The sequence below is a fragment of the Monomorium pharaonis genome, chromosome 8, assembly GCF_013373865.1.
Source record: "Monomorium pharaonis isolate MP-MQ-018 chromosome 8, ASM1337386v2, whole genome shotgun sequence".
NCBI lineage: Eukaryota > Metazoa > Arthropoda > Insecta > Hymenoptera > Formicidae > Monomorium > Monomorium pharaonis.
The window spans coordinates 8,264,889-8,288,149 of NC_050474.1; the positions used below are offsets into that span (position 1 = coordinate 8,264,889).

General features: G+C 37.4%; 2 protein-coding genes across 3 annotated transcripts in view; one reads left to right on the forward strand and one right to left on the reverse strand.

Moving 5' to 3' along the window:
- LOC118646831 (DNA/RNA-binding protein KIN17-like) overlaps nt 1-11,279 on the forward strand; it is a 58,406-nt gene extending 47,127 nt beyond the window's left edge. The window contains exons 2-3 of one of the 2 annotated variants that reach the window (XM_036290567.1): nt 10,753-11,018; nt 11,112-11,279. In XM_036290567.1, coding sequence (XP_036146460.1) covers nt 10,753-10,970 — 218 coding nt within the window. In that variant the 3' untranslated portion in view covers nt 10,971-11,018; nt 11,112-11,279. The remainder of the gene's footprint in view (nt 1-10,752; nt 11,019-11,111) is intronic. The other variant, XM_036290568.1, reaches the window with a different exon arrangement.
- A 1,880-nt stretch (nt 11,280-13,159) lies between these two features.
- Nucleotides 13,160-14,567, reverse strand: LOC118647157. Its single transcript, XM_036291425.1, has 2 exons — nt 14,126-14,567; nt 13,160-13,690 (listed from the first exon to the last, which is right to left on the reverse strand). Exons 1-2 carry the CDS (start codon nt 14,329-14,331, stop codon nt 13,477-13,479), a joined length of 420 nt encoding a protein of 139 aa, XP_036147318.1. The 5' UTR covers nt 14,332-14,567; the 3' UTR covers nt 13,160-13,476.
- Nucleotides 14,568-23,261: the final 8,694 nt, after the last annotated feature.

A 23,261-nucleotide genomic window follows, 5' to 3' on the forward strand; every position in this document is an offset into this window, starting at 1 on the left:
GCCTTTTGAATAAAGCGTTTTAAAATATCATCCACAAAAAGCTGGAATGATTATTAATGCTTGCTGTGTTCTACATAATATGTGTATGAGAGCTAATTTGCCTTTGGATGATGAACTAGAAATGGATGATGACAATAATGGATATATAGTAATGCCAATAGATCATAACATACCAAATATTGAAAATGTTTTAAATGCAGGTCGCAATCAACGTGCAAATAATTAATCGATACTTTTGATAATGGAAATTGTACGATAATAATAAAAAAAAAAATATTTTTTAATATTCAATAAAATTATTTTATTTCGAATCATATAACAATATATAATGACATATAATATATATAATAAATAATACAAAAATAAAGAACGCAATATGATTACAGGTAAAAACTTAATGTCACACTTATGTTGCACTAAACATAATATTTTCAGCTCTTATTAAACAACGGAAAATCTCGTATTAAACAACACAGCAGTTTTGTACTTTCTACATAGATTATTAAACTGATTATAAATACTGATAATACTGATTATAAATATTCTATTTATAATATTTATAATATTGCATATATTAAAATATTACAGTAAAATTGCACTTAAACTTAATAATTTTTTGCCTTATTTGATTTAACAATGTATACAAAAATGCTTTTGCAGAAAAAATATCGTAATACTGCAATTTTATATTCAGGGATAATATTAAAGGTGATTGCATTTACATTCTAATGTATGCTATAGATTTTTTAAAATTAACTGTGCATTTCGAAATATGCTGATAATATTAATTGTGAAATAGTTGTTTAAATTATTTTTAATAATTTCTACAGCAAGACAATTTTACAATTAATATTATAATCCAACTATGTCGTTAGCGTACATTTTATTAATAGTGAGTAATGAAAAATTAAAATTTATACTTTTGTATCTCTTTGGCTCTATGTATTAACTATTGCATTAATTCTTTGGAAGCGAAATAAATCTTTAAATTATAAATTCGGTAGATTAAATGGATTGTTTTCATCTCTTAAAAATATACGTTTTAATCTTTTTTTTTCTTATAATTTTAACATTGTCATTATTGCATTCATCTCTCTCTCTCTCTCTTTCTCTACAAATATTATTAATTCTTTTTTCAATTATATACTAAAAATTTGTAATATGTATCGTATAAAGGTGCCATTTCATAGGCGTCAGTTGACGCGCGTCAAGACGATTTGTGACGTCATGATAGTTTCTACGTCGACGTTGAAGAAGTTCGAATTTTCTAACTTCTATAGCGTCAAACCAGCGTCCAATCGTCGCGCGCGATAGACAACGCAAGTTACAAAACTGACGCGTGAAAACGTTTGCGCGTTAGAATTGGTCAGAATAGGCACAGTTTAGCTATAACCAGTTACGACAGTCAGCGAAATTCTTCGTATAATATTTTACGACGCATGCGTCAACTGTACTATCTAAAATATGACGGACATGGCGAGCCACGCGGTACGAAGCTATAAGCTAGACATGTGATAATTGCGTGTTAGAGGTTATATTGTGTGAATAATTTTTCAGTGATATTAAGCGATATTAATTAGGTATTATTTTGAAAAGATTATTAATGAAGATCATCTTCAGTGTTTTTTTCAATATCATTTATTTTGAAATAAATTATAATAATGAGTAAAGTTAGTAAAGGTGGATTTTCCTGTGTCATGTGTAAAAACATATCTGGACGAAACGCAGGAATAAAATTTTTTCGTTTTCCAAAAAATCCATTTATTTATTATTGTTTAACCTCATTTCAGAATTTAACTTTTTTTAACTTTTTCTGTAATTTTTTTTATTTATTCACTTATCTCTTTAATAACAATTCGACACGAATCATAAAAAATATTTTTACTATCTTTTTTTGTTTTATATCTTCGAATAACGCGCTTTCTTACAATCCAAAACATGGCGGATGGTCACGTGACTAGGTAACATAAACATCAAAGGTTCCGACTGTACTGTCATAACTGGTTATAGCTAAACTGTGGAATAGGTCAGAATATTAGCGTCAACTGACGCCTATAAAAAGGCACCTTTAAAGGTAGCGTGCGCGCCGCGGAAATGAAAGACACTTTTATAACTGTAAAACCAAGCAGCTTTATTAACGCGTCCGACAAGGCTCGAGACCGAGATTCGACTCGTTGTTTACACACACATCGTCAAGCGCTCGTCAGCTGACAACGCTCGGTCCAGGAAATCAATAGTATTGATCCGTCTTCGAACAGCTGAGTCGCGGTCGCGGAGTATACCGGGCGACGCACGCAACACTGCCCCCCTTCTTCTAGATTGTCGTCCCGACAATCAGGGAAACAGTTTTAGCGCTTTCCGCAGAAGACTTCCTCGGTACCCGGACGATTTCCTGCTCTTCCCGAGCTGCTGCAACGGGTTTCCGAGCCACGTCCACCGAAGTTCTTCGCCCCCTGCAAGGACTTCCACGGGCATCCTCTCACGCCGAGCTCATCCAGCTCTCACGCAGGATCTCCCGAATCCTTCCGCGTCCCCGTGCTCCACTCCCCTTGCGACACTGTCCCTCGACGTCGGATCTTGTGCACTTCTTTCTTCTCTTTTCAGGATTGGGGGGGTGGGGATTTATCTCCGTGGACCCAACGCTTTAAAAAGCTCCCCGTCCTCTGCCTCGGCATTTGTCCTAAGTTCCACGGGAAAACCACGGTCAAAAACCGTGGATGAGGCAGTCTTCTTCCCTACAAGCAGCGACCTCCTTCCGAAAGAGATCCCTCTTCGTCCACCCTTCTTCTAAAAAGAAACTGCTCTCCGAAGAGCAACTGAAACACACAAGAAAACAAACAGAACAAAAACACAAAAACATGAACTAAAATTAACTTCAAAACGGTGTTAAAATTAGAATAAACCCCCCATTTCGTATTCGGGCTCGGATTCGTATCGGTTCAGTTTGAACTCGCATTGGCTTCACTCCCTCTCCATGAAAGGAGCCAAACGGTTTGCATGAACGACTTTATTTCTATGAAATCTCCGAATACAATACAATACATCATTCAATTTCTTGACTATCTTCCACGGACCGTTCCAAGAACTCTGCAACTTAGGAGCTCTTCCAGGAACTCGTCGAGGATCGAAGAACCATACTTTCTGCCCTGGTTCGAAATTTACTTGTCTAGTCCGTTGGTCATACCAAAACTTAGCATTTTTGGAGCTAATTGAAAGACGCTCTCGAGCGAAACGATGCATCAAATCTAATCTCTGCCTCAATCTGAAAATGAAATCAATCCTCTCTTCTTTCTTGGAAGAAGGAGGGTTGCCTCTAAGAAGATCCAGAGGCAAACGTAAGTCTTGTCCCAAATACATTTCCGCAGGAGAAGCTCCAGTTGCTTCCTGCTTTGACGAACGAAAAGCCAAAAGATAAAGTGAAATCCAACGATCCCAATCCTTCTGGTTTTCAGAAATGAATTTCGCCAAATAATCAAGAATTGTGCGATGTTGACGCTCGACTTGTCCATCAGACTGTGGATGAAGAGGAGTCGTACGCGTCTTCTTCATTCCTAGAAGCAAAGACATCTCCTTGAAAAGACTACATTCAAAATTCCTTCCCTGATCCGTGTGAAGCTCCAAAGGAATTCCGTGTCGAGAAAATACTTGATCCACAAGTGATCTTGCAATGGTACTAGCTCTTTTATTCTTTAAGGGAATAGCTTCTGGCCATTTAGTAAAACAATCCACCACTACTAGGAGATACTTATTTCCTGAAGAAGAAACCGGCAGAGGACCCAGAATATCGACTTGTATCCTCTCGAAAGGTGCGCCCACATTGTAAATTTCCAAGGGAGACTTTCCCTTCCCAATGGGCCCTTTTCTAGCAACGCATACCTTACAAGAGGCACACCATCTCTCCACGTCCTTCTTGCTGGTAGCCCAATAAAAATGCTTTCGTATTTTCTGAAGGGTCTTATTGACACCGAAATGTCCCCCTGAAGGTGAATCATGGGCTTCTTCAAGAATTTCCTGAACTTTAACCACTACATTTAAAGGTACCCTTTCATGCTGACGCTTGACGCTCATTTTCAGCGTCAAAAGACACCATGCGACTAAAAATGACGAATGGGTATCTTTATTTTTAGTCACGTGATGTCTTTTCACGCTAAAAATGAGCGTCAAGCGTCAGCGTGAAAAAGCACCTTAAAGATCAACGACATATAACTTTAATCACAATGCAATAACTTTTAATATATACTTTCAATATAACTATATATATATATAAAATGAATAAAATTATGAAATTATTCTGTCATATTGTAATTGTCATCAAGAAACTCAACAGATTCAAATTCGTTATCTGTTCTTTCATTTGTAATATAATAATTAACCAATTGATTGATATTAGATGCAATCTGTTCTAAGTGATAAGAAGCATTTTGAATATTTAGATTAATAATATTTAATATATCTGTTTGTTCTCGATGCATTGTGGTCAAAGTCACATATCGTTGGCTTTTATCAGATGACGTAATTATTCTTTTCTTATTTTGTAATGGAAAATTCTCCTTGTCTTCATTTACTGTTTGTTTGTTTGACGTTGATACGGAAGGTTTTTCTTTATCTCCATTTGCTGTTCCTTTCTTTAATAGCACTAATGGTGGAGGTTCTATTTATTCCTGAAGATTTGGATGCTGTTGATAGCACTGTTTGTATCTATCATATAGATCATTTATTAGATATTTACCATAGGTCATTAAATTAACTTTTTAAGTACTTGTAAGTAATCAGTAATTACTAACTGGACTACTAACAGTCTTCGCTTTTTGAAATATCTTCTTGTTTTTATTTTCAACAATATTATATTGTGTCATTTCTGTTGTTGACGTTGAAGTCGATGCTGACTGTGTCATTTCTTTCGTCCCAGATTGCCATGCTATCGACTGCAAATTATATAAAAACACTTTCTATTTATATAATTTATTACACACTTTGTTACATTTTATTATCATTTTATTATCATTAATATTTCTCACCTCGGGTATAACCATTTCAGTGTTTGTACGAATAAAAGGTTGTACAGATGTAGATAATATTACTTTACTCGGAGTTGATGTTATAATTTTATTATTTGTAGATCGTTCTGTTGTGACTATAGTAAACAATAGATAATAAATGTGTAATAAACTATATGATAAAATTATAATATAAAACTACTAATACTATTTTAATACTGTTAATACTACTTTTACCTTTATAATTAGTTGTATTGGAGTCAACTATTCCTAATTCTTTGTTTGAATCTCCAGTTACAGCTTTCCACCCTAAGATGGCCATTAATTTTTCTTCCGTTTGGGTGAGTGGTATTGTTTTCATAGATCCACCACCTGTTGCAGTCATTTCCTGCCTTTGACGTCTTGCTTTTGCTTTTACTTTGGATTTCCAGCGTCCAATAGCCTGTAGCATAAAACTAAATTTTATTACAAATAATATTCAGATAATCTTATGTATAATATATACCTCTTTCCATTTCTGTATAGAACGTTGTCCATGTCCTAAACTGTTGAGGATTCCAATCATTTCTTTCCACAATTCTTTTATTTTAATATTATTTTCATCGAATCCTCCAAATTTGGATTTTAATAACATGGGATAATTTATAATTACGTCCCAATGTTCAGAAGTTGTTTTAAAATCTCTTTCAAGCTCTTCGGTTGCTTTTAAAAAATAATTAAAATTTAATAACTATAGCGTATATATAATTTAAGTTTTGTATAAAATAATCCTGTAGAAAAAAATTATGCAAAAATTACTACACAAAAATTGCATATTTTTGTACATAAATTTTTGCAGTTTTTACAGATTTTTGTACTGAAAGTTTTTACAGATTTTGTACAGAAAATTCTGCCAAATATTCTGCAGAAAAATTCTGAAGGCGAAAACTTTGTACAAAACTGCAGAAATTCCTCACAAAAATACGCAATTTTTTGTGCAGTAATTTTTGCATAATTTTTTCCTACAAGGTAATAATATAATAATACATTATATTAATTGTTTTCTAACAATTTACAAACATAAAACATTGAAAAAATTTTATTTCTATAAAATAAACGACCAATAACACACACACACACACATACACGCACGCACGCACCCACACATGCACACACGCACATATATACATATAAATAATATAAAATATTATAAAATAATACTTATCCATTATTTCTTTTAAACTTTAAAAGAACCGGTGCAATAAGTTAAAGTAAGACAAGTGGTCTGTTCTTTTTCGCTGCACTGCTGCACTGGTGCAACAAGTTAGAATGAGAAAAAATATATTTGTCTCACTTTAACTTATTGCACCAGTGCATCAGTGCAGCTAAAAAGAACAGGCCAAAGGATAACTTTAAAATTTAAAGTTATCCTTTGGCCTGTTTTTTTTAGCTGCACTGATGCACTGGTGCAATAAGTTAAAGTGAGACAAATATATTTTTTCTCATTCTAACTTGTTGCACCAGTGCAGCAGTGCAGCGAAAAAGAACAGACCACTTGTCTTACTTTAACTTAATTATTGCACCGGTGCAACAGTGCAGCTAGAAAGAACAGACCACATATGTCAATTCATGTGTGAGGGCCATCGCACATGAATTTCCATAAGCATAAGCATAAGGACCACCGCACAAACTTTTCCATAAGAGCCACCGCACAAGCTTTTTTGTAACACGTTACGTTACGTTAAGTGCTCCATAAACCTAAGTTCGTACTTAAAATTAAACTTACATCAACGCACAAAGAAACTTTTAACGTAAGTTCTTAAGTTCTTACGTTAAGGATTTCTTTGTGCGTTGATTTAAGTTAAATTTTAAGTACAACTTAAGTTCATATGGAGTACTTAACGTAACGTAACGCGTTACGGAAGAGTTTGTGCGGTGGCCCTAACGCGTTACGTTACGTTAAGTACTCCATACAAACCTAAAGGTGGAAGCACATAAAATTACAGGAGCCATAAGGCAGAATACAGAAGCCATAGCGCATGCGCTATGGTATTACTTTATCTGTCCATGGTAAAATGTAATACTATAGCGCATGCGCTATGGCTTCTGCATTCTATCTTATGGCTCCTGTAATTTTATGTGCTTCCACCTTAAGGGCCACCGCACAAACTCTTCCATAACGCGTTACGTTACGTTAAGTACTCCATACGAACCTAAGTTGTACTTAAAATTTAACTTAAATCAACGCACAAAGAAATCCTTAACGTAAGAACTTAAGAACTTACGTTAAAAGTTTCTTTGTGCGTTGATGTAAGTTTAATTTTAAGTACGAACTTAGGTTTATGGAGCACTTAACGTAACGTAACGTGTTACGAAAAAGCTTGTGCGGTGGCTCTAAGCAGGTGAAATCTGCCCCCGCACTAATCAAGCTCAAATTGATATCATTAGTTGGCACCTTTGAGATGTAAAACTTCCCCAAATATTAGTTACAAAATTGCATTTTTGGGGGAGTTATGGAGGGGGAAAGAAAAATAAAGAAAGTGGTTTTTTTCGAAAATGGTTGGACCGATTTTAATGAAAAAAATATATGATGTAAACATCATTTAGACAAGTTTGAGAAAATTTTAAGTAATTTTTGTAGTAAAAAAAAACCCGATAAAAAAATTTTTGAATTTTTTATGAATTTTTTTGGGGGTGATAGTTCTGAGATACCACTTTTATATTTTCACAAAAACATCTCTAGATCTTTTTTAACACTTTTTTTTTTTAAATCAATCGGAGTGGTGAAACATGGTTAAAAATAATAATTCACACCGCGCCGCCGTGCCGCGCCGCGCCGGCTGGGCGACCGGGCCGCGGCGCACGGCGATTGTTGTCATGTTGAACTTACATACTAGTTGCAGTGTTGCAATGTTTAGTTGCTAAGAAAAATTATAATATAATAATATAAAATATAATAACACATATAATATTTCCAGGACGTCTGCAATGGAAGCGTCCTAGATGCGCACAGTAACAAATGGACACAGCAGGCTGAGTGAAACGGACACAGACCAAATGCGCACGGACCAGATGCATACGGAACAAATGCGCACGGACCAAGTGCGCACAGACTAAACGGACACAGTAACCTACAAACTTATTACATGGGTTGCGACTTTTCGGGCATCTCTATCGACGGGGTGGGTGCGGGAGGAGGGCGAAGCCCCCACTTGCACCCCCCCCGCCGTGTGTATGTGTGTGTGTGTGTGTGTGTGTGTGTGTATGTATGTGTGTGTGTGTGTGTGTGTGTGCAAAGCATTCTCTGCACCACATAGGTTTGCGACTGTGCGCATTTGGTCCGTGCGCATTTGGTCCGTGCGCATTTGGGGCTCGATTCTTGAAGTCATTCGCAAGAGAAACGTATACGCAAGTACTCGCTCTAACAGAAAGTTGTAAGTTTATTGGTTAATAGCCATACGATAGCCAATAAATTTCCAACTTTTTTGTAAGATCAGAATTTGCGAATACGTTTCTCTTGCGAATGAATTCAAGAATAGAGCCCCTGGTCCGTGTGCATTTGGTCTGTGCACATTTGGTCTGTGTCCGTTTCACTCAGCCTACTGTGTCCGTTTATTACTGTGCGCATCTGGGACTCAGTCTCTGCAATTAAGCTATAAAACTTATCGTTTCGGCAGTTCATCACGAGGAGATTGCAGTACGTTTTTAAATTTCATATGTTTGGTATGCTTTTTTAATGTGAGTCCCCTTGCCTCTTACATTATTTATCATCGGTGTGTTTTTTTAAAGTGAGTCCTTTCGCCTCTCACATTATCTATCATCGAGGTGCTTTTTTAATGTGAGTTCTTTTGCCTCTCACATTATCTATTATCGGAGTGCTTTTTTAAAGTGAGTTCTCTCGTTTCTTACATTATTTATATTCGGGGTGCTTTTTTAATGTGAGTTTTTTCGCCTCTCACATTATCTATTATCGGCGTGCTTTTTTAAAGTGAGTCCCCTCCCCTCTTACATTATTTATTATCGGGGTGCTTTTTTAATGTAAGTTTTCTCGCCTCTCACATTATCTATCATCGAGGTGCTTTTTTAATGTGAGTCCATTCGCCAAAAAGATAATGTGAGAGGCAAAGGGACTCACATTAAAAAAGCACCCCGATGATAAATAATGTGAGAGGCGAGGGGACTCATTTTAAAAAAGCACCCCGATGATAGATAATGTGAGAGGCAAGAGGACTCACTTTAAAAAAGCACCCCGATAATAGATAATGTGAGAGGCAAGGGAACTTACATTAAAAAAGCACCTCGATGATAGATAATGTGAGAGGCGATTTCCTCGTGGTAAACTGCCGAAACGATAAGTTTTATAGGCTAATTGTAGACGTCCTGGAAATATTATATGTGTTATTATATTTTATATTATTATATTATAATTTTTCTTGGCAACTAAACATTGTAACACTGCAACTAGTATGTAAGTTCAACATGACAACAATCGCCGTGCGCCGCGGCCCGGTCGCCCAGCCAGCGCGGCGCGACACGGCGGCGCGGTGTAAATTATTATTTTTAACCATGTTCCACCACTCCGATTGATTAAAAAGAAAAAGTATTAAAGAAGAAGATCTAGAGATGTTTTTGTGAAAATATAAAAGTGGTATCTCAGAACTATCACCCCCCAAAAAATTCATAAAAAATTCAAAAATTTTTTTATCAGGTTTTTTTTTACCACAAAAATTACTTAAAATTTTCTCAAACTTGTCTAAATGATGTTTACAACATATATTTTTTTCATTAAAATCGGTCCAACCATTTTCGAAAAAAACCACTTTCTTTATTTTTCTTTCCCCCTCCATAACTCCCCCAAAAATGCAATTTTGTAACTAATATTTGGGGAAGTTTTACATCTCAAGGGTGCCAACTAATGATATCAATTTGAGCTTGATTAGTGCGGGGGCAGATTTCACCTGCTTATTCCGCTATGCCCTTTTTGTTCATTCGACGCGTTTTGACACGAAACGAAAGAATCTGGCAAAAAATGTGGCAGTCTGCTTCGTGAAACAAAATATTAATTGTTAAAGTTGATGACTTGACAGGTTATAAAATCTGTCATAAAGTTATAACTAAAACTTTAGTTATAATTGTTTGTAGTTTTGGTTAAAACAATATATTTTCTGCTTTAACCAAGTATAAATACAAAAAGTATTTATACTTTTATTAGTATAATATATTTTGGTTAAAGCAAAGAATAATACTATGCATTGAACTGTTTGTGCTTTTGGATGAATTTATTTTGTCAGTATGACCTGTCAAAAGTGTCAAGTCATCAACTTTAACGATTAATATCTTGTTTCACAAGGCAGACTGCCGCATTTTTTTGCCACATTCTTTCATTTCTTGTCAAAACGCGTCGACTGAGCATAATTTAATCGATATTGGAAGTGAAGTCCGTATTCTAAATAATTACCTTATTAATTGTATACGTTCCTTTAGATTTTTATTATCTGCTTTACTATGATTTAATACTACTGGGAGAGTTAGCACAATTTTTGAAGAGACGACATATTCTTTTCTTTCTACAAAGTCTTTTAAAAAATAATAAGATTTTACAAGCGTTAAGAATTCCAATTTTAGTAATACTTTTATTATTTATAAAAGCACACACATACATATACACGCGCGCGTGCATACACATACACACTTATATAATGCGTTATAAAATACATATTATATATTATATAACAATTTATATGTATTTTTTCAATTTTTTAAACTATTGTTATAGTTCCTTATCAGTATCTGGGAGTAAAAATGACTATGGAACATGGATATGCGAAAACATTTTCAAATATTAACGATGGAGTTAACATTGCGTTACAAAATGAAAGTAACGAGGATATCGATGTCATATTCAATCCAGGAGACTCCTTATTAATCGATTTAGTACGAATTGTTATCCTCATCTATATGACAAATCATCATCCAGTTTCAAAGATTCAATAATGAAAGAAAATTCATGGAATGAAATTGGAAAAGTAATGAATTGTCCACGTAAGTAGAACTTTTTAAATAAAATTAATTTAATTGTTTTAAATATTTTAATTTTAAATATTATTTTATTGATGATTTTAATAATATTTTTAGCTACTGAATGCAAAATTCGATGGGTTAGATTAAGAGAAAAATTCTCAAAAGAAAGAAAAGAAATTGAAGTTGAAAGTAGAAGTGGAAGTGGAGTATCCCATCGGAAAAGTTTTCCACTGTACGAAAATATGAAATTTTTGAATATGTAAAACGAGAAGAAAAAAGAAAGTATGTATTATAAAAAAATTGTAAGCTATAATTTTGAGCTTAATTTTTATTGTAATCTATTATTAATTTTTCTATTATTACAGGACTATTACAAATATTTCACGAAATATAAGAGAAAATAAAGAAAATGTTCCTTCAAAATCGTCAACTTCGCTTAATTGGGAAAGGAATTTCGAAGAAAATTCGCCTCATTCTTCTGTGTTACATTTGAGTCCAACATCATCAAGCAATCTGTCTCAATCTTCTACATTACATTTGAGTTCAACATCATCAAACAATCTGCCGCAATCTTCTGTATTACAACATTTGAGTCCAACATCATCAAACATTCTGCCTCATTCTTCTGTATTACAACATTTGAGTTCGACATCGTCAAGCAATCTACCTCAGTCTTCTACATTACAACATTTAATGAGTCCTACATCACCAAGCATGCAGCAAAAATGTTACACACCAGTACAGAAAAATCACGTTACATCTAAGAAACGTAGATCAGAATCAGACGATATAGAAAAATCACTTTTGTCACTATCCAATACAATTGCAGATAAAATACAAAACTATGATAAAGATATTAAATCAGATATAAAAAAAGATGAAAAGGAGAATTCAGACAATAAATTTTTAGATCTAATAGTTGCAGAAATAAAAAAAACTTCCGGAAAACGAACGTAAAAAAAGAAAAAGGACATAATTAATATTTTGTGGAATTAAAAAGGTATATAAGTAAAATTTTATGTTATAAATTACGCATTATATTTTTAAATATAACAAAATGTATTTCTTTTACAGGTGATCTATTTTCTAAACAAACCTAGTCTTATGTACCCAACAGTTTTTTGGATGCATGCTATATAGGTAGACATTACAAAACATTAATACAAATATAATTTTTTCTTATGAATACAAATTAAGTTTATTTTCTAATGTGATATAATGATACTGAAATGTGATAATTTGTTTTATGATTAAATAAGTTTGTTTTTATTATTCAATATGATATAATTATAAGAGGCGAGAATTTTTTTTATAAGTACAAATAAAGTTTGTTTTTATTAATTAATATGATACAATGATAAGAGGCGAGAATTTTTTTTATAAGTACAAATAAAGTTTGTTTTTATTATTTAATATGAGATAATGATAAGAGGCGAGAATTTTTTTTATAAGTACAAATAAAGTTTGTTTTTATTATTTAATGTGATATAATGATAAGAGGCAAGAATTTTTTTTATGAATACAAATAAGTTTTATGAATACAAAGTTTATTTTTATTGTTCACTATAATATAATAAGATATAATTGTTATATAAAAATAAAATGTCAAAACAAAATAATTATAATTATTTTTTAAAAATATTGATAATTTATTTGACAACGTCATTTTATCTAATTCTAATAAAAAGAAGTGAGGGAGAGAGAGAATAAAGTTTTTAAACATTAATTTTATATTAATATTAAAAACTTGTTCTTTTAAAATATGTCGCTGTTTTGTCCTTTTCTTACATATTCATATTGCCAAGGAATTTCTCCTTCTGGAGTTAGAAAATAATCTGCAAGTTTCTCTCGTACTTGATAGGCTTCAATTGTAGCTCGACGAGCATTACATGGCGGAATGTTTTAAATTTGTGCATTGTCAGCTCTCTAAGCACCGTTTGTTATGATTCCATCAATTTCATTATCAATAAAATTTGGAGGACAATAAACTCTGTTTGTTGCGGGTTGCTGTTTTTCGAAACTTTTTAAAAAATTATGCAAACACACTGTGCTTAAGATTATTTTATTAGAGATACCAGAATTCCAAATGCGTTTTCTATTGTTTTTCGTGCACGCGATAATCTATAATTAAAAATTCTTTTTTTTTTCATTTAAATTTCTTCTCGGAAAAGGTCTCATAAAATTTGTTGATAATGGAAATGCTTCGTCTTCAATAAAAAAATATTCAGTTAATTTATCACTTCCTGGTAGTTTGACTTTTCCTTTTGGCACATTCAATTTTCCTTCTTTAAGAGATTTTCCAAATTCTGATTCAGAAAATATACTTGCATCATTTTGACTACCATACGATCCAACATCAACTAAGGTAAATTTATAATTGTGATCGCAAACAGCCATTAATACTACACTAAATGTTTTTTTATAATTATAGTATAAACTATCAGATTGTAAAGGAGCTCGAATAATGCAATGTTTGCCATCAATTGAACCAAGACAATTTTGGAAAATTCCAATTGTCAAGAAATCCTGTACTTATTTTTTTATATTCAGTTTCAGATGGCGGCTGCACAAAACGAGGTAATAACACATTTACAATAGCTTCAGTAGTTTCTTTTATAATAGCATATGCTGTTGATTCTCCAATACAATATGCTAGTGCTATCGATAGTATATGATCTCCTGTTGCTAGGTATCTGAAATTATATGAATATATAATATTATATACATATAATTCTTATTTTCATTAAAAATAAATTATTTATAGTTATAACTATTTTAACAAATTGGAATTTATTATTTTGTATTTTATTTATAAAAATACGTACAAAAATTATATCTACTACACTGTATTGTACTGTACTGTAATTACACTAACATTTTATTAAAATATTACATATTTTATAATGTCAACAACAGTTTAATGTGCTTAAAGTATAATTTTAAAAAATGTAACATTTTAATAACTATAGTAGTAACATTAATATGATATAATAAACGATAAATGTACTTTGAATCTAAAGATATATATTATTTTAGTATTTTTGGATTTTTAAAAATAAATGTTTGAAGTTATAACAATACCTTATTTTGAGTTATTTACAAAAATATATAGATTTATAATAACATACCTAAGTGTTACAGACAAACGTAATTCTGGTGGTAAAGCTCTCCAATGATGTTTCTGAAGTTTTGGAGATATCATTTCTAATAACATGTAAAATGTATCTACTGTCATTCTAGTGTAGCGGAAAAACATTATACTATTATCTTTTAGTTCTTGAAATAATGCAAGATAATCTCCTTGTTGAATTCTATTTTCATTGATAGGTCTCATCCAAAATCTTCTGTTGTGAGCGTTTGCTCGTTTTGGGAATTCTTTCCCATCGGTAGTTGGGATCGTTCTGCCTGAAGGGTTGGGACCCAAATGTGATGGTTCGGCTCGGTGTATAAGAAAAAGAAGACGCTTCTTACGTGCTTGTTCGTTGTCTTTATTTCTGTTTCTTGCGCTTACAATCAGCTGTGATGGTGTTAGGTATCACTCGCGATAAGGTGTATAGTACGCGACGCGGCTCGGACGTTGTTATGTTTTCTCTCCGCTCGGTCACGGCGTGGTCGCGTTTATATATTATGATATGTGGCACAATTTCGGGGGCCAGTGACCGGGCGTCGATAGCTTCCGCGAGGCTAAGCGTTTCGACATCGGAACGCGGTAGCCTTGCGGTTTGATTTTGCAGCGTAGGGCCTATTTCTAGGGCGATACGAACTGCTTCCGAGTGCGCTGTTGTAATCTCACGGAAGTTAATTGAGGCTTCCGTGAGCGCGGCGGATTCTTGTGTGTCTTTCGAAAGAAGTGCTTCTTGCAACGTCTTTCGAAAGATGCGTGTCGCAATTTTAATAGATATAGTTGTAATCGGCTTACAACATCCCTCCCCCGTTAGATAAGAAAACGAGGGTGCGATGTTTTCGCTTACAACTTTGTTCTCAGATGACAACCTGCTTTGTTAGGCCTTGGTGGTTTGCTAGTTTGTTTTGTATATATTATGTAAATCATGATGGCTATTATGATTAAAGCGGTAACGCCGCTGGTTGTCATTGGGTATATGAATTGTTTTTTTCGGAAGAACGGCTCTTGGTCACTCTCCAGTTCTTGTTTGATTTTTCCTATGCTCATTTTTAGGTGTCCAAAATCGTGTGGGTTGTCGGAAATTTTTCTCAAGTGTATACTATCTGTGTGGTTATCTAAGGAAATTTCCTGTATCATTGTAATATTTATCCTAGGCATGTATGTGTCTAGGATTTTAGAACTGAGAGTTTTGTGTGGTTTAATAATTAGTTCGGTTGTAACTATCTTGCAATTTTTGTTTATAATTATTTTTCCGGTATTATTTATCGTTTCTTTACCTTCGGGGTGGTCTAGGCATTTTATACTAATTTCTTCAGGTTTTGCTGTGGAGTACAACCAAGAGTCGTGCGTCTTAATCCATATTGCGCGTTCGCTTATGATATGGTTTATGTTACAGTGTAAGTTGCGATTGTGTATATACATTTGTACTTCGCAGATCGCATTTGTGTTTATCTTATTTATCGCATGCGTCGCCTCGCATATATGTTCGGTGTTTATTTTATTACATCCTTGCAGGTCGCTTTCGCTGATAGTTAGGTACGTTTGTTTTTCCGCGTCTATTGCTAGATATTCTGTAGTCGTTTTTACAGATGAAAAAATGTTTAGGTGATTATGCACCGGTAACGCTATTATTCGCATAAGTCTATAGATCGGTAGGCTGGCTAAGGGAAATCTAAGTATCGTATACATGTTTTTTATGTCGCAATAGGCGCTGATGTTAATCAATTTTTCTATTTTTAACCAGTCGTGATTTCGCATACCTGTAGGAAGGTAGAGTCCCTGGGGCCAGGTTAGACTAGCCTCACGGAGAGCTTCCATTATTTGATCTATATTCGCGATTTTAGGGTGAAGTATTCCCTCTTTTATATATGCTAGATATTCGATAATGTCGGACGCGTCTTGTAGTAGATCGTTCGTCAGAGCGTTAAGAACTGTGAAATGTTCGTCCAAGTCGTATCGTCTGTTATGTATTAGGTTTTGGTTTTGTATTTTCTCTAGGAGTGTCGTCAGTGCGTTTTCGTTTTCTTGGATAGTTTGTTCCAACGTCTCCACGTGGGCTATCGTGGCGTTGATTACTTTTAATTGATTTTCTACGGCGTGTTTGGTTGCCGCGTTGTAGTTCTCTAGTAGCGTCAGCTGTTCGTTAATCGTCGTCGGCGTCCATGGTTCCGAATAGTGTCTTGGCTATGGAACCTACTCCGTTTATCAGTCCGCGCCGCTTATCTGTCGGCGTCCTGTATACCATCTGTATGGTATGTATCAGATGTTTTGTCTTATTGTGTCCCTTGTCTAGGATTCCATGCAGGTTCTTGCATGTTTTTACATTTGCTAGTAATGATTTGCACATTATGTCGGTGCGTTCTATACTTTTGGTTATATGCTCTAGCCTAGGTGCTAGGGATGCGATGTCCATTCTTATTACTAGTTTCCAATGGGCTTCGACTTGGTGTAGTCGTCCGATTTCTTCGTAATAGATCCCTGGGTTGTCCTTGAATTTTTCTATGTGGTATGCTGGATCGGCTGATAGTCCGTCGCTGAGGCGCGTGCAGGTGATTATTCTGCAAAGTCAAGGTGCGTTATCGTCTCAGATGCTCAGACTTCTATCTTTGGTTTTTATATGTCAGCGTTTTGAGTCTTCCGGTACTGTCGTTAGTCTTTGTTGGAGTTAGTCTTAGACTGATTTTCTTCTGTGCGTGTCGCGAAGAATTATTTTAAATATGCGTTCTCTAGTGCCGTCGCCGCCTCCGTCGCCTGTTCCAGGGGTTATCGCGCTGGACGATTTCGCTCCTGACGAAGGGGAGGTGTTTGGAGTCTTCGAAGACTTTGTTGAAGACGCAGGGGAGTTCCTCATGGACGATGGGGAGATTGAGGAGGAGATTTTGGACGATTTTTCTGATGAGGAGTCCGAGGGGGAGGACGAACGTCCCGATTCTCCGTTGGATAGTTCGTCGGAGCCAGATTCACCAGAACTGGTTCCGAATTTATATTTTTTCAATCGTGTAATAGAGGAGCTGGAAATCTCCTCTGATTCTGAGGGGGAAATGGACCCCGATTTTAATGTGCGGGTAGCGCAGTACTTCGTCCGGGATGCTTCTCCCGATGCGGGGGACGAAGAATAACTGGCGCCTTGCTTTCTCCTCTTTTATGTGTGTGTAGTGTAGTACTAGCTTGTAGTGCTTATATAAAAACAATTTTTTCGTTTTGCTTAGTAGTATAGTATCTTTTAATTGCTTCGTAGTATCTTTTATTTTAATTGCTTAGTAGTGATTTATAGTTTGTGTAGTGCTATAGTTACTTAGTTTTTTATTATAATTTGTGCTCTGAATTATTTGGATTATTTTGTGACTATTCCTGAAGCGGTACCCGGATCTGCTACTTGGTGAGTCCTTTACTCTTCTATGAATAGTTTTAATCGGTTCGCGTGTACGCGTATAGTTTTCCGTCCCATTTTTATTGTATAGTTGACGTCATTATTTTTCTCAATTATTTTGTACGGTCCGATCCATTTTGCGTCTAACTTTTTCGATCGGCCGCGTCTTACGGTTTCGTCGAAAAGTAGGACCTTTTCTCCAACCTTAAAAATTGCTGGCTTTGATTTTTTATCGTATTGCTTCTTTGCCTTTTGTTTTTCTTCTTGTGCCTTTTCTTTTGCTATTCTGCTTGAGGCTCGCAATTTTTCTCGTAGCTCCTGCGCATAGTCGTCGTAGGAATATGTCAGTCTAGGCGGTTGGTTTAGGGCTGTAGGTAAAGTCGCTCTATGTCCATATATCAGTTCAAAGGGGGTGAGCCCGGTTACGGTATGTGGTGTCGTATTGTACGTAAACATAGCGTACGGTAGCCACTCGTCCCAATCTGTTTGATCGGTATTTATGTAGTGACGCAAATATTCTGCCAGAGTCCGGTGTGATCTTTCCACTGTTCCGTTGCTCTCTGGGTGATATGCAGTAGTTTGCATTTTTTCGATCTTCAGCAATTTGCATACGTTCTTGAAAATTTCACTTGTAAAATTTGTACCTTGGTCTGTGAGTAGTTTCTCTGGTATTCCGTGTTCAAAAATTATTTTAGTGGCAAATGCTCGTGCCACTGTATTCGCATCCTGACTTTCTATCGGGATCGCCTTGCTGAATTTCGTAAGAATATCTTGGAAGGTCAAGATATATTTATTTCCTGTGGTCGTTATTGTTAATGGTCCCACGATATCCATAGCGCATTTTTCAAATGGTTTTTTGGGGGTATCCGTTATCACCATAGGCATCTTTGTTTTTGCTTTTAATTTATTTTTCTGGCAGTGTTCACATTTTGCGATGTAGTCTTCCACATCTTTCGTGATTCCTCGCCAATTATGGTCCAATCGTATCCTTTTTAGCGTACGTGCGATTCCTTGATGCCCTCCTAGAGGAGCGTCGTGATATTCATATAATATCTGTTCCTTTTCTTTTTCCGTGTATTTCCGGTTTGTTGTTTCTTCTTCTTCTTCCTCTTCTTCCTGTCGGTTTTTATCTTCGACGGTATTTACGTGCTCCGTGTCTTCTATTACGGGGTGTCGGCTCAGTGCATCGGCATTAGTATTGCCTTTGCCTGCCTTGTGTATTATCTCGTAATCGTATTCGGCGAGCTTGAGTCTCCATCTTATCAGACGAGATCCTGGATCTGTCACATTAAATAGCCATACGAGTGGCTTGTGATCCGTAATTATCTTGAATTTTGTGCCGTATACATATGGTCGAAAATGTTTCACGGCCCATACGATCGCTAATAATTCTTTTTCGGTCGTATTATAATTCTGTTCTGCTCGATTCATTATTCTGCTTGCGTAAGCGATCGGGCGGTCTTGGCCGACGGTGCCTTGAGATAACACCGCTCCTACCGCGTAATCTGACGCGTCGGTAGTGACGAGAAATTCTTCACTGAAGTCCGGATATTTTAATACCGGTGCGGTAGTTAATTTTATTTTGAGTGTGTCAAACGCATTTTGTTGCGTGGTCGTCCATGCGAATTTTTCCCCTTTTTTTGTTAACATTGTTAAAGGTTTCGCTATTTTTGAAAAATTTTCAATAAATTTTCGGTAGTACCCCGCTAGTCCAATAAACGCTTGCACGTCCTTTACTTTTGTAGGGGTGGGAAATTTCTCCACGGCGTCCAGTTTTTTGGGATCGGGTAAAATTCCGTCCTCGGTGATTACGTGGCCTAGGTAGTTCACCTCCTTGCGCATGAACTCGCACTTCTCCGGCTGGAGTTTCAAGTTACTGTCTCTCAGCCGTGTTAACACAGCGGCTAGCCGTTTGTAATGCTCACTCAGGCTCGGCCCGTAAATAACAATATCGTCTAAATATACTAGACATTTGAGACCTTGTAAACCCGTTAAAACTGAGTTCATTAGGCGTTGGAACGTCGCGGGGGCATTCCTTAATCCGAACGGCATTCGATTGAACTCGTAATGCCCGTACGGTGTGGAGAATGCCGTCTTCCCCTTATCTTTTTCTGCTACTGATATCTGATGATATCCGGCAGCGAGATCGAGCGTGGTGAAATATTTTGCATTTCCGAGTTGATCCAATATATCTGTTATGTTCGGGATCGGGAAAGAGTCTCCGATTGTAATTTCGTTGAGTTTTCGGAAATCTACCACTACTCGGAATCTCGGTTTTCCTGTAGCGTCAGGTTTTTTCGGGACGACCAGTAATGGTGCGTTCCATTGGCTTTTGCTTTGACGGATTATTCCTTGTTCTAGCATTTCACGGATTTGTTTATCTACTTCCGTTTTTTGTTTTTCGGGCAGTCTGTATGGTCGTACATTCACGCTCGCAGATTCTGTCCTGGTGTGTATCTCGTGTTCCACGAGAGTTGTGTATGTGAGCTTATCTCCTTCTAGATAGAAGACGTCGCTGAACTCTTCGCATAGTGCTTGAATCGCTTTCTTTTCCTCTTCGTTTAAATGTTTTAACTGAAGTAGTTTAATTATGCGCTCTGCGCGAGGTATCGGTATCTCATGTTTCCATGCATCTCGGATTACGTTCGCCGTGTGGGTATCCGGTGCGTTGTTTATATTTATTTTTTCAATTTCGACACGAGGTAATTGTAGGTCGACCTTTTTGTCGTTTGTATTTATGATACTTATTGGGCACGTGTGATTTTCGGGTTCTACTAGGCAGCTTCCTAAGAATACTCCCGGTGCCATCTCCTCGGAGTTGATGACTCCTAGGGTGTTTACACTCGCTGTGACTTGCACTATCGTCTCGCTCCGTGGCTGCAGAGTGACTCGGCGGTACGGGTACAGCTTGAATTTGGTGTTGCCTAATCTTACTGTTTTAGTCCCATAGTTGCATGTGACATTATTTTTTCTTGTAAAATCAGCTCCTAGTATGCCCTCATATTCTATTGGGGCATCGTCTCGTATGACGTACATCGGATGCTTGATTTTTTTGTCGTGCATTACCACGTTCACGGACGTTCTTCCTAGTGTCATAATAGAATGCCCGGTTATTCCGGTCAATTTGATGTGTTCATCACGGATTTTGGTTTGTCCCTTCAATGTTTTTAATTTTATTAATGACACGGTTGAGCCGGTGTCAAACAGGAACTCAATCTTGCCCCGCTCTGCTTCGCGTACGGGCAGTGTAATCATGTCGAGGCCAGTGTCGCTGCCCCGTGCATGCTTCGTGTGTCACACGATACGCATCAGCTGTGTGCGAGGAGCTTGCGTCATCGCTCGAGCTCTCGTCGCTGCTCGCTGTCTCGGCATGCTTAATCATTTTTATTTCCTTGCTCGCTCGCTTGCCGTTTTCGATCCTTTTCATAATTTTAGGCTTTTCGCTCCGGCGGTCATTGTCTTTTTTCTTGGGTCGACCGTGAAGGGACCAACACTCTTTTCGGGTGTGGCCTGCCCTTTTGCAATGGTCACAGTATAGTTCCACTGTGTTTACGCGAGGCCGTCCCTCCGGTCGCGGTAACTCGAACCGGTTAGCGTATCGGCTGCTGCGGCATTCTCGCCCGTCATGTCCATTCTTGCCGCACTTTCCGCATCGCAGAATATTTCGTGCGTACTTGGGGACGGTGCGAGGGTCTTCCTTCCGATTTCGGTTAGGTTCCCTTACTTTTTCTTCGGCACTGGCGCCGGATATCGCGTCCTGCAGCGTTCTGTATCGCTGGGCGCGTACCAGGAGTTTGATGTCTTCATGCAAACCGATCTGGTAGTTATACAGGGCCTGTTCCTTAATATTATCCAGGATGGCTCGCTGTTGTTCGATAGTGTGGTTCTTGCCTTCCTCCATGGACTCATATAGTTCCATGGCGAGCAGGTCCACTCGCCGTCCAAATTCCTGCGCGCTTTCCGCGGGTTTCTGCTTGAGCGAGTTAAACTCTTGTTGCAGATGTGCGGTGCTCCGTTTGGAAAGGTACTCATTTTCGAGCTCTCTTTTCAATTGTTCGAAGCTGTATACATCGCGCGTTTAGAAGTCCATCATTGCCTTACCTTTGAATTTTGTGCATAGGATGGCTTCTAGCAGGGTATGTTCGTCGGCTGGGTGTATGTTTTTCATCGCGTATGTACCGGCGCTAATAAATTCGCGGACGCGGTTTCGCTGTGTGCCGTCGATGTCCGGTATCATATTTCGCGCTTCTTTCATACTCAAAAAATTTACTGTCGATCCGCGCTGATTTCTAATGTCGTTATTCGATCGTCCGTACGACAAATCTAAGGCGTGATCGTGAAAATTTTGGGGTCTCAGGGGTGCTTCCGTCCTTCTCTGATAACCCGGATCTCTTCTACTTAGACCTAATTGAAATTTCAGGTCGCGTAGTTCATGCATAACATCATGCAATAACATTGTTTCTCGTGGCGGGAGGTTCGGATTTATCCTCTGTGCCGGTCGTTCTTCTGCATGGTCATTTTCCTCATGCAGAGAATTATGAAGTCGCAATATTTCTGCTTCGACTTCATTTCGTGGTATATTTCCGGACGCTTCGGCGGGAGAGTGAGCCATTGTCGTGGGACTGGATGTCAGTCGATTGTCGGTCCGATTTTGTCCGTTTAAGTCACGCGTCGTATTAGGTTCGGCGCTTATCAAACTAAACTCGCGTGCGTCCGCTGTGGTTCCCCGTTCGGTGACGACGTGTGTTCCGCGGTCGCCTACAACACGTAGCGCGTGTTGCGTCGCGTCTCGTATATCGCGTAACGCGGTTTCCGCTATGCCTACTGCCTCGTGTTCTGGAGATTCTATTATTTCTCCCGAGGGCTGCTGGCCTTCGTTTCGCGGGCTGTCTCCGTTTTGGGACATTAATTATTTGTTTGAATTATTCGAGACAGTGTGCAGCTCGCATGCTGTATGTCTCGCGGTCGTCTCCCGAGTATTATCGGTGGAGTCGGATTACGCACGGCTAAGCGTCTTATCGCGGTCGCGTGTGTACGTGCTAGAGCGTTGTACTCGAATCAAAGTTTTATTCGCTGATACTGTATTATTGATTGGCGCGTATATAAAATGAAATCTCTTTTTTTTTTTTTTGACAGGCGTTTTCTTTTGCGGTTAAACTTCGCGTTGCCTCGTTTTTTCGCGCGGTGTCAATTTTCTGCTGAATTATTATTTCTCGATCGCGTTGCCCTTCGCACGGGACATTACAAAGAGTGCGCAAATATTTGTTACAATTCTGACTTACATTAGTAGAACGGCGCGCATGGCGGTTGTCGTAGGTCAGCTCGCTGGATGGACTGGCGCGTACGGCGTTGTAGTAGGATGTGTTGCTTTTCCTCGTAGTCTACAGTTGTCTAGTCGTCGCCCCTTGTTGTGGTCCACCTCTCGTTGGCTAGTCGGCCGTTCCGTTCCCCGGCAGGGAAGCTCGTTCTTCAAGGACACTTAGCACCGTGTAGTGACGCGTTGGCACAGATCTTTGCACTCGCGCACTGAATAACACGATGGTGCTGTCTCAGCTCGTCTTACTGTCGGCTGGTCTTCTTCTCGTAGGATTGTGCTTCCTTCGAGTTTTTTGGATTTGCTGGTCCTTTGTTAGTTTCAGCTTCTTCTATCCGTTTTTTTTTATGTCTCTTGTCCTTGACGGCTTCTTGTATCCCACCGCTGCCACCAATTTTGTTGTGAGCGTTTGCTCGTTTTGGGAATTCTTTCCCGTCGGTAGTTGGGATCGTTCTG

What these genes read in the sequence shown, in the direction of transcription:
- LOC118647157 (XM_036291425.1), bottom strand. Translation starts at nt 14,331, where the DNA reads ATGAGACCTATCAATGAAAATAGAATTCAACAAGGAGATTATCTTGCA. An exon ending in CGTTTGTCTGTAACACTTAG is followed by an intron (nt 13,691 to 14,125) that starts GTATGTTATTAT and finishes ATATAATTTCAG; the next exon opens with ATACCTAGCAACAGGAGATC.